At 44.7% G+C, this 11,948-nt stretch overlaps 2 protein-coding genes across 2 annotated transcripts; one reads left to right on the top strand and one right to left on the bottom strand.

Annotated features, from left to right (window-relative positions):
- Window positions 1-100: 100 nt before the first annotated feature.
- Window positions 101-5,674, top strand: PCYB_131400 (forkhead associated domain containing protein; the record flags this gene model as incomplete). Its single annotated transcript, XM_004224165.1, has 2 exons — window positions 101-1,498; window positions 1,553-5,674. The coding sequence occupies 2 exons, from the start codon at window positions 101-103 to the stop codon at window positions 5,672-5,674; spliced, it is 5,520 nt and encodes a 1,839-aa protein (XP_004224213.1).
- Window positions 5,675-8,503: 2,829 nt separating this feature from the next.
- Window positions 8,504-10,549, bottom strand: PCYB_131410 (hypothetical protein; the record flags this gene model as incomplete). Its single annotated transcript, XM_004224166.1, has 7 exons — window positions 8,504-8,632; window positions 8,819-9,151; window positions 9,336-9,497; window positions 9,743-9,810; window positions 9,954-10,078; window positions 10,175-10,289; window positions 10,484-10,549. Coding segments are annotated over 7 exons (996 nt in total), but the record flags the coding sequence as incomplete, so codon positions are not given.
- Between the last annotated feature and the right edge of the window lie 1,399 nt (window positions 10,550-11,948).

Raw genomic sequence — 11,948 nt, forward strand, 5'->3', positions numbered from 1 at the left:
ATACATCTGCTCATCAAGCGTATCTGCCCGTAACGAGAACACGTCCCGTGCATACAACCCTTCCCGGGCACGTCCGTACACGCATGAATAACTACAAAAAATGAACGAGTCGAATAACAGAGGAAGAACCCGACAACGTAGAAGTAACAACAACGGAATCAACAACAGCGGAATCAACAACAACGGAATCAACAACAACGGAATCAACAACAACGGAATCAATAACAACGGAATCAACAACAACGGAATCAACAACAACGGAATCAACAACAACGGAATCAATAACAACGGAATCAACAACAACGGAATCAACAACAACGGAATCAACAACAACGGAATCAACAACAGCGGAATCAACAACAACGGAATCAACATTGAAGATAGCGAAAACAATAACTTTATCGTGAATGACGATGGTATGTTCATCGACGATAATGACTCGTTAGAGGATGAATGTATCACTCCAAAAGACGATGAAGATAATATAAACTCCAGAAGAAAGAGAACAGATAGATTAAATAATAACGAAAATAAAAATATGGCTAGCGAGAGAGGAGCGTCCAACAATGGTAGCGGTAGCTTGGGCCGCGGCCTCAACAACCCCCATGCGCAGCAACAGGCGCACGAGCAGTACGGCAATCGACACCCGGAAGGCAGCAATTCCAGCGTACTCATAAATGGCGCTCCGTCGGAGGGTGCATTGCCGGATAGCGGTCTTCCCAGCAGCAACCTCCCCAATAGCGGCCTCCCCAATAGCGGCCTTCCCAATAGCGACTTTCCCGATGGCACAACGCAGAGCGTCACGGGTAACATCAGAAACGGGCTCTTCGTTTTCAACGGAGACAACATCCTGGGTGGTTATGACGGCACAGGGAGCAGCAGTATGCGTAGCGTGAACCAAGGCCTACTTGACGGTGTAGCCGCAAGTGTAGCGTTAAATGTGGGCGCAAGCGGAGCCTCGAGCATAGGCGCGAATATAGCTGGAGGTATCTCCACCAACTTAGCGGCCAACGTGCACGAGAGTGAAGGAAGAAAGAACGATCCTTTGAGCCACATCCTCGGGGGCGAGAGGGACAACGTGTTCGTGAACGGATCCAGCAACTACTTCGTGCAGAACGGAGTGCACGCCGAGAGCAACCACGCGGACGAAGTGAGAGATGCGCGGAATGACGCGATGGAGCAGCAACAGCAGGAGGAGGAAGAAGAGGAAGAAGAAGAACAACAAGAAGAAGAACAACAACAACAACAGCAGCACCACCAACAGCAGCGGCAGGAAGAACCCAACCCGTATGAAGAACTGAACCGGGAAAACCACGCGAACGCACTGATGCAAGGAGTAGCCCAGTTGAGCGAAGTCAGGGCAAGGGAAAATATTAAAAAGAAGGACGACGAGATGGAAAGAAATATATTGCACATGGGAGAGAGCGATCCATTAAATGACGAACTAGTGGTAGCATCAATTCTTAATAATGAAAACCAATTAGAATCGGGATCCCATGTAAACACACTAAGTAGTGCAGTAGGAGTACCTACAGGTGATTTTCCCATCCAGGGGATAGGAGTACAAGGATCAGCAGTAGCTCTTCCAACAGGAGGACTAACAGTAGAAAGCTTCATACAGTGTTTGAAAAGAGAACTCACCTGTCCAATATGTCTTGATTATTTCTACTTACCCGTTACGATGAACTGTGGACATACCTTCTGCCGATACTGCATAGGACATAACAAACTGAATGGAAAGAACTGCCCTTTGTGTAGACAAGCCCTAGGACACACTGTATGTATTAACACGATTATCTCAAATTTAGTACGTATATATAATTTGAGAAGAAAATCGATTAAGGTATACAAGTCTATTGAAATAGTGAACACAGTAGATGAAATATGGTGGAATGAAAATTTCATTAAACCTCAAGTTAGTGTTCCTTTATTTTTACGTATTTTTCTCAACGATATGATTTCCGTGCCTGTCTTTTTTGACGACCTGACTGCCTGCATTGTTGATTTTTTTACGGTCAACAATCTATGGTCCAAGGCTAAATGGGTATTTAATATTAATGACTGTAAATTATTCAGCGAACTCATTGGGTACGATAAGGAGAACAAGGAAGTAACGAATGACAGGTTACATGCGTGGGTGGAGAATTATATCACACAGAACCCATCTATGTGTATTAGGAAAGATGAGAAAATTATTTTGAAAATTATTCAGGATAGAACCCATAAAATTGATAGCCAATTTTTCGATTCATCTGCACTGCCAAATAGATTGCCTTGGGATGGGGGGAGACATGTTAAGAGCTTAATTCATATGCCCCATTCGTCTGTCTCCTTGTCACACCTCATATTTGTCAAGGCAGAAAATAACAACATTGGTGTAGTCGATTGTGGGTCAACTATTGGCACCATGATCAAGGTTAACAATAACCATGTACTGAAGGAAGGAGATATTATCCATATAGGAGACCGACTTGAAGTTACCGTGTCTATTGATAAGAACACGGCAGGTATGCCTTACAAAGGATACGTGTGGGATAAGAAGTCTAATAAAGTGCTTGATAGACATGAGTTAAACGAGCTCATGAAGGAGAAGGGGAAGGAAGAAGGGGATGAAGCAGAAAGGGAAAGAGGAGGAGCTATTAGGGAAAACGAAGATGACGCTGAACAGAGAGAAGAATCGGGACCTGAATCGAGAGTCGATCCCAGTGTGGAACGTCTCCAAGAACGGATCCCTGAACAGGGTGCAGAGCGAGGGGCAGATGCTCAGGACCCCGCCAACAACGTGGGGGAAGATAGCATGCCTTCGCACTGTGAAAACATCGAGTCCAATTTGCTAATTAAATTCGATTTTGGAACTGTAAAAGATGAAGTGACTTTAAAAACGGAGTATATCGACCCCAAGGGAGTAGTCCTAGGGAGAGGTCCCTATGCGCAGTCCAGTTACAAAAAACTGTCCGTTACAAATTCGAATGGTTATGTATCTAGAGAGCACTGCTTAATATACTATGATGGAACCAAGCCCGTTGGAGAAAGATGGCTTTTGAGGGATACTAGTACCTTGGGAACGTTCTTAAAAATCCCCCCCTTTTCTGAACCCGTCCCTTTACCTGTGGGTTCTATTTTTAAAGCCGGCCAATGCAAAATTGAAGTTTGTTCTCGTGACAGTGCGCAATTCGCACAGCACCCTGCAAGGTCCATTTCGCTACTCAACGCGAACAACAGACCCAACACGGGCCCACCCAACACGGGCCCACCCAACCCGGACGATGGTAGGAACAACGATAATGGAAGTGGGAATGGAAGTGGAAATGGGAATGGAAATGGGAATGGAAACCCGAATAATCAGAACAATTCCGGTGGAGGTCAAGGAAGTGGCAGCGGTAGTGGTGAAGGTAATGAAAGAGGAAATGGCAGACAAAGACAAAGACAAAGAAGGGCAGGCAACAATCACAACAATGGAAGAAACAACTACCGTAATCAGGCAAGCCTTGGAGTTGGAGGTATAGGTCACAACTTCGTGCTTGCCAGATGCGGAGAAATAGGAGAGCCTAGTAGTAATGACAGCAGTAGTTTAGAGAGCTTGGGAGGGTACAACTTTGGGGGACAGTACTACCAGCAACACGTCCCTGATGAACATAATGGAGAAGGAGAAGGAGGAGAAGGAGAAGGAGAAGGAGGAGGCGGTTACTTGATATTTAATGGGAGTGCTCTGCGGAATGATCGAAGCGGTCGAGGGCCCTATAATGTAGCGAACAGTAGTGGTAACTTTGCCAACAGAATGACGATGACGAGAAGCAATCATGATGGTAGTGGCGGTGGTAACAGTGCGCGCATGAATGCTCGGGGTGCCCACCAGCGTCAACACCAGAACCCCATTCAGCAATACCAGCAGCATCAGCAGCATCAGCAGCGTCAGCGTCAGCAGCAACACCACCAGCACAATCGGGACACGTACTTCTACAACTACCTTCAGCACAGAGTCCACCGCCAAGGGAACGACGAAAGCGTGAGTAACGGTAACGATGTTAATGAAAACAGCGATAATGAAAACGGGAACAACGGCTTCCCGAATGGGGGCATCAATAACGCGAGGAACAACGACAATGCGAATGGAGCGAGTGGCCCCAGTGGCGCGAATGGAACGAGTGGTGCCAGCGGCAGTCAGAGCACGGGTCATCACGGCAGTGGAAGTAGTACCACCAATCGTTATAACGGGCATATGAGTCGACATTACGGGAGACAGGCCAACCGCGATGGTTACGATCGAGCCAATCGATGTGTTCACGGAAACAATCTCCTCCACGAGATGATTACCGTTAACGCTGAAAGAAGCCTAATGAACAAAGAAAAAGGATACTACAATGCGCCCCTAGGGAGAAGCCTCGTAGACGTGATCAACGAAGATGTTGTTTCTCTGAGGCACGTTCCCCACGCGAGCCACAATGGAAGTATGTACTACGTGCATGGCGTGGAGAGAATCAACCCAGTAGTGTGCAGTGCACCTATCGAGGGAGAAAACATCTTCTGCATCGACAGCTTTAACTCGTGCCAGGGTATCAGAGTGCATCATGTGGAAGAGAGTAGCCCCAATCACAATCAGCATAGTAGTTTAGATCAGAGTCACGAACTGAATGGAAGAGGGGATGAGGAAGTTGAAGACCCAAATGAGGAGAGCCACCAAAATGAGGAGAGCTTCCAAAATGGTGACTCGAATGAGCATGGACCATGTGTAAGCATGGGTGCAGTGAATCAACCACAAAGGAGTGATGATGCCATCGTCCCGTATGAAAACTTTTGCAGTACCTCCAATTGTGAGAGGAATATGAGTATGAACCCGCACAAGAAGAGCAACAAGGGAAGCGACGATGTAGTAGACGCTCGAAATGGTTTGGTTTATTGGAGCCCCGTGAGCGAAGGCTGTTGGAACGTCGTGAATGAGAAGGATTTTATCGGAAACAACGTTTCGAGTGATGTGGCTCATGGTGCATGTGGAAGGAAGGAGAATCACTGCGAGGAGGAGAGCCTCTACAAGAAGAGACATCATGGAGAAACGTTTATGTACAATAGCCTCTCCACCGTGGAAGAGGAAGAAGTAGAAGAAGAGGTAGAGGAAGAAAGGGGAAATAGCCTTACCGAGGGGGACAGCCTGAAGGGGGGCGCCCAGATGAACGAGCAGGGAGAGTCGAACATCCAAGGTGAGGAGGACCATTGCGGTGTAGGATGCGATACCAGCCGTGACACCAGCAGCGATTCCAGCCGCGATGCCACCCGCGATACCAACTGCGAGGGCGACGTGAGCACGAAGAACATCAATACCACCGCAGCCCAGGCAGGCATATTTAACGAAATCGAGCCGCTCAAGTTGATATACGACTACATCCACGACCTGGAGACCACCGAGATTGGCAACTCTGACATCAACCAAAGAGTCATATGCGAAGAAAATGAGGAAATGATGGACCTTCTAAATAGTTCCAACGTGAAGACGAAAAAAATTAGCTCCCTGAGTATATACCCCATGGTGCATCACCTGCCACTCAACCACTCTGAGCATAGGAAGACGGACGAAGACCCCCTCGAGGGAAAAGAAAAAACGAAAAGAGTTTTATATACTGAACGTTACAATTCTTGTGAATATAATGGGATGCTGCCTTCGATAAAGATGAGCAACTGAGAGAAAATTAAACTGCACGTAACGAGCCCCCAACCCCTGTGCTCTCATCAGCCATGGAAATGCAGAAATAGGCTCAACGGTGGAGACACATCATAGAGTGCACAATAAATATATGATGTGTGTGCAACACTGTACCCACCAAAGAAGTAGTAGTGGTAAGAAGTAGCAGAGGTAAGAAGTAGTAGTAGTAAGAAGTAGTAGTGGTAAGAAGTAGTAGTGGTAAGAAGTAGTAGTGGTAGTAAGAAGCAGTAGTGATAAGAAGTAGTAGTGGTAGTAAGAAGCAGTAGTGATAAGAAGTAGTAGTGGTAAGAAGTAGTAGTGATAAGAAGTAGCAGTAGTAAGAAGTAGTAGTAGCAAGAAGTAGTAGCAGTTTGCACGGCCGAAGTTTCCATGTTTTGTATTGCGCATTCATTCCTGTGCGAATACTCAAAAAAATGCAAGTACGTGTTCAATTCAGAAAAAAAAAAAAAAAAACAAACGGAAGTATTACTCCCCCCGTATCAGTATTCACCTTTCACGTGTTTACCTTTCGCCCCTAAAGTGTATTGACAAGAAAAACGTCGTCTGTATAATAACCACTCCAGAGAGCAGCATCCACACGTAGGTAAACATGCAAGACGAACACCTTGGGGAGAGTTGATCCCCCTTTGTGCACTCACCCTGATAGATGACCCTAAAAGTGGAGGCAAAACAAAAACAGGAACGCAGCGGGCTTTATCACTTCTGTACAGCACTTCGAGCATGTACACGTGCGTGTGTATATGTGTGTGCATATATGCATGTTTGCATAAGAGGTGAATTCCTCGTCACATACACGCATACATACGCATGTGGACGATGCATCCCACCCCTGTATACACTCATTGAAGACGAACATCACACCCATGAGACGTCAATTGTTGTTAAGACGTTTATTTGGAAGATGATGTCGAAGCAGCATTGTTTACTTGTTCATTTGAGTACCCCTTGATTATTTTAGTAAAAAATATGCCCTGCAGATGGCCTTGCTGCTCACCCTGCAGTTACGCATCACATGTGTTACACCCCTGGTGCATATTTGGGTGCACGTGCATCGCCCCTTTTATGCATTTCCCATCATTTTTGCAGTTACTTCACAAACCCATGCAGTTATATTATCCATTTTTGCAGTTACACAGCACCGCTCTGCGGTATGCCCATACACCCACATACACACGCACACACACATATACATACATACACGCACACTCACACACACTCTACATTGTCAATAAAGAATGGACTGATCAGAACAGACGGAAGAGCACGACGTGTGGCATGTAAGGATATATGTACAAACAATCCGAGATTTATATGCCCCCCGTGTTGTGTGCGTGTTTGTGTATCCACTGAGTTAATTCGCCAAATCAATAATACCATAAACATTCATGTTTTTAAATGATCTAAATGTTGTATGGTTTTGTATTACTGTGTACATATGTAAATACAAACCAGGACAAGTATTACGTGTGTGCAAATGCATATGGATATGCTCAGCCAAAACGATAATCGTTTCTCATCCTCTTTTTTTAATTTTTAAATTTTTTTTTTTTTTTTTTTAACAAATATACATATCACATGTAACTACAACTGATGAATAAAAATAGAAATAAATGAAAAGAAGAAAGTTTTACTAGAAAAAATGGATACGTACAACTCGTTTGGATTTTTTTTTTTTTTTGGGATGGGGAGGCAAAAGGTGTAGGATGAACGAACTGAGGGGAGCAACGACTGGAAAGAAGCTTCCTAATCATCTGATTACTCATTCAAAAGGGCGACATCGTGGCTGCGCAGCTGGCCATTCGATCCGCGCTCACCCGAATCGCATCCTTTTTATCATTATCATCATATGTTACTACTTACCTTTTTCGTTTAATCAGTTCTTACACGGTGTTCTTTCTACTTTATGCATGGTATATATATATATATTTATTTTTTTTTTTTTTTTTTTTTTTTCTGTTACGTGTGAACGGTGCACGGATAAACAGTCGTGACATGTGGATAAACGTAGAGGGCATATGTCGGTGGCTTCACGAGGTGAAAGACGCGGGAGGCGCAAAACAAAGAAGTGCGCGCCCAGTGCGTGTGCACATAAAAACGTCTTCATCATTCCTTCATGCACACATTTTGTGTGCCTCCTTTCGCGTGCAGGGGGGAAAAAGGCGCGTGTGCTGTGCGTATGTAAGCAGGTACGTATGTAAGCAGGTACGTATGCAAGCAGGTACGTATGCATGTATGCCTGTGCGAAGGCATTGAAAAAAAAATCAAGACAAAAATGGCTAGTCAAAATGGCTAGTCAAAATGGTGAGTCAAAGTGGCTAGTCAAAATGGCGAGTCAAAATGGCGAATCAAAGTGGCGAGTCAAAGTGGTGAGTCAAAGTGGTGAGTCAAAGTGGCGAATCAAAGTGGCGAGTCAAAGTGGTGAGTCAAAAAAGGCGCACGGGTCACTTTATACCTAATTTTAGCGGTACCACATGGGGGAGGCGCGAGAGTAACACTGTGGCTACGTTATATGCTATACGCTATGCTGCGATATGCTGGTACTCCCTGTTTTCGTTCCCCTTAAGGAGTAATCGAAACCGCTGGATGCAAAACGGAAGCGCGCTCTACACTTCTGCTAGACATGTAAACACTTCGGGTGAATTGTGTGTAACTCGTACCTCCCCCTCCCTGCTTGGTTTTCCGCTTTTGTATTCTTTGCACACGTTGAGCAATGTCCACACGTTGAGCAATGTCCACACGCTGAGCATTTTCCACACCTTGCACACACATGTTCCCAGCTTGTGGCACAGTGGGTAGGTCGACTTGTGTTTAATTTTTATAATTAGATAAGTTGATCCTTCTTCTCTTGGTTCCCTGCTCGTCATCATTCACCGTGGAAATAGTGATTTTGGTAACTTCGTTGCTTTCCTTGTTCAGCACTGCCTTGTCGAATTCGGACTGCGCAGGAGGGGGAAAATAATATATATATATGTATATGTATGTACATACGGGCATGCACATATATCACAATTGGAGTTGCACTGCTGAGCGGGTGGAACCCTCGTGGGGGAGAGGACACTTGCACTTTGATCCCTTGTGCAGGTGCCGAATGGCCCATGTGGTGAACACACGGTTCGTGCTAACCTTTGTCGTGACCACCAACTCCTTGGCAATAGTTTGACTTCCCAACGCCGTGCCTTCCTCGCCCTCTTCCTCTATTTGTCTCTTCAAGTCATTAATTTGTATTTGTACATCGTCGTATGTGTCCCGTATAATTTTCTCGTTCGTGTTTTCTGGCAGGGGGGTGGTTTTCTGTCTAACGTCCAGCAGGATTTTCTTTACCTTTTCGAAATAATCCACTGCTTCTTTTCTCTTTCCACAGAACATGTAGCTCTGCGACAGGGAGATCAGGGGGGCAATCAGGTTCTCATCTCCCACCTTGTGCTTCTCCCGTAACTCCACGCATTTTTGGTACTCCTGCAGGGGGGAGCGGCGAATGAGGAGTGATAAATGAGGAGCGATAAATGAGACGCGCCAAATGAGATACACTAAATGAGGAGCGATAAATGAGGCGCGCTAAATGAGACTCGGCAAAAATTGGCCCAACGGAAGACGATCGGCAGTCGCCCCACATGATCGCTCCGAACGCGGCGAAACCCACCTTCAAAGCCTCCTCGAAAAAGTGGTTCAGTAAGCTGATGTCCCCAAGGCGAATAAACACATAGGTATAATTCAAAATGTCCTTCTTCGACATCTCCTCCTTCTTCTCTTCCACTAGCAGTTCGTAACATTTTCTTGCGAATTCGAACATCTCAAAGGCAAGCTGGTTTGGGGGGCAGAACAAGGGGAAAAATGGGCCCAAATGGGTGCAAACGGGTCCAAATGGGCCAAAATTGGTGCAAACGGGTCCAAATGGGCCCAAATGAGTCCAAACGGGTGCAAGTCTTTTCCCATTCGAAACCAAGTGAAGCAAAAACGGTCCGCACGATGACAACAGAAAAACGTTGCCATAAAAAAGGAAGGACGCTTAGAAAAATGCTCTCGTGAGAAACAAGCAATTTTGATTACCTGCTCGTCCGTGACTTCTTCCTTCTCAACTGAATCCTCCTCCGTGTCGGACACTTCGATTTTTTTCTCTAAATGGGGGAAAAGGAGGGATGTTAACATAGCACGCTGGGATGGGTCGGCGAGGGAGAAACCGTCTCTTCGGCAGGGGGGTCCACATTACCACACCGCTCGACCACACCGCTCAACCGCTGCACTCATTTTAAGAAGTTACTTTTTTTCAAAAATTCGAAAAGATCATTTTTTTCTTCTTCCTTGGTCAGCAGGGCATCAGCAAAGGATAGGTAGTATTCACGCAAGTCGACGTGGATGCTCCCTTCTGCGTTTAATTCTTTCACTCTGCGAATGGGGGAGGGGGTGAAGACATATCGGCATCATTTTGACTTGGCAAAGAAGTAGCGCTACAAAAGCGCAGAAAATAGGTAGCCTCTTTACTTCTTCTCCACGGCCATGGAAAATCTCTCAGCAGCAACGTCGAAGTTTTTGTTCTCCTTAAATTCTAGGGTTCCCATGTCGAACAGTTCCTGTGCCGTTTTCTTTTCCAGGAGTTCTGTGGTTGTTGGAGGAGGACAGAGCGGAAAGGAGCAATGGGGGTGAACACACAGTACATATAGGAGTACTATACAGATACACATGAGTAACTTGTACTTTAATACACAGCGTGGGGGCTCCAAAGGGATACACACACAAACACACACACGAATCAAGCAATGAAATCCTGTAACGCTGTTGTTCTCTACTTACCCGTCTGTTCGTCCACTTCCGATTCAGCATTTGTGTTGGAGGTATCTTCAGCAATTATTTCTTGTTCTGTGGATGGTGGGGAAAACAAAAAAAAAAAAAAAAATAACATAGCATAACATAACATAACCGTTTGAATCCCACAGAATGCATGTAGCCAGTGAAGCAAGTGGAAAAAGTGCCACAGGTTTGCTCCTTCCTACATTTGCAAACTACACACATATGTTTGAACATACCTGACATTGTGTCACAAAAAATGAAAAAAAAAAAAAAAAAAATCACTAAAAAAGGAGGGTTTCTATTCGTTTATAACCTTAAGCAGTATAACGCCTAAACACGAAGGTAAAAAAACCACGTGTGGAATTGTTACGAACGAACGTTTTCGTATTTTTTTTTTTTTTTTTTTGCGTATGTTCATGTAAAAATGGCAAACACGTTTAACGTTATTTACAAAAACAATGGCGAAAATGTAGTGTGATGTTTTTTTTATTTTTTGCTACTTAAGAAAGATACTCCTTTTTGTTTGAAGTTTTTGTGTGGGACCAAGGACATATAAATTTTGAGAGGGACATGCGTATGTTATATTTTAACTTTTTTTTTTTTTTTTTTTTTTCTTTTTTTTTTTTGCGAATGGCAAATGTGCGTGTTACTTTTTTCTCTTTCTCACTTCCTAAGGTGCATGTAGTGAGCCAGCTAAAATGCCAAAGGAGAGGGGGGAGGGGGATTCTATCGCTGCAGTTGGATACAAGCGCCATAAGCACGTATGTTTACATATATAAATGTATACATTTATGCAGTTTCTCCCTTAACGTTAGAAGGAGAGATGTAGCATGGATGTGTGCACAAGGGTTCGTGTTCGCGCGACAGGGCACGCGACGCCGGTTAGGACCCCATCGCTAATTTAACCCTACGCGCTAATTCGTGTAAGCTCCTTACGAATCCGCACACAATCGGAAGTGCACTCTTGTGCCCCCTCGCCAGAGAAGGTACGACAAAACTGTATAAATTTTTTTTTCTAAATTTCTAACTGGGGAACGCAAATGGGTCCATTGCACCTTGGCTTAACTTCATACCAAAGTATGTTATTGTGTGCGCTCGTACGACAGGTAGATAATTCCTCCACGCGCTTCTTAAATGAGCGGTTCGTATATCTACATGGGCACACAGAAACGCCCATAACTATGCGAACGCTTTAATTTGAACTTTTGTCTTAAAGGAAAAGAGAAAAAAATTGGTACATGTAGAGCAAACGGGTATACATAAGCAAACACTTTCCCATTTCTTCCTTCATTCGTGGAAGAGCATAATTGGAAAAAAAAAAAATCCCGCAGAAGCGTATCTACCCATTCCACCGCGCAAATATAGCGGAAGCTCCTTCTACTTTAGAAAAAATATATATAATGATAAAAATGATACCACCACGTTCGGAAAATATGATACTCCCCTACATTTAGAACATTTGGAAAGG

This window comes from Plasmodium cynomolgi, chromosome 13 (genome assembly GCF_000321355.1).
Source record: "Plasmodium cynomolgi strain B DNA, chromosome 13, whole genome shotgun sequence".
Classification (NCBI taxonomy): domain Eukaryota; phylum Apicomplexa; class Aconoidasida; order Haemosporida; family Plasmodiidae; genus Plasmodium; species Plasmodium cynomolgi.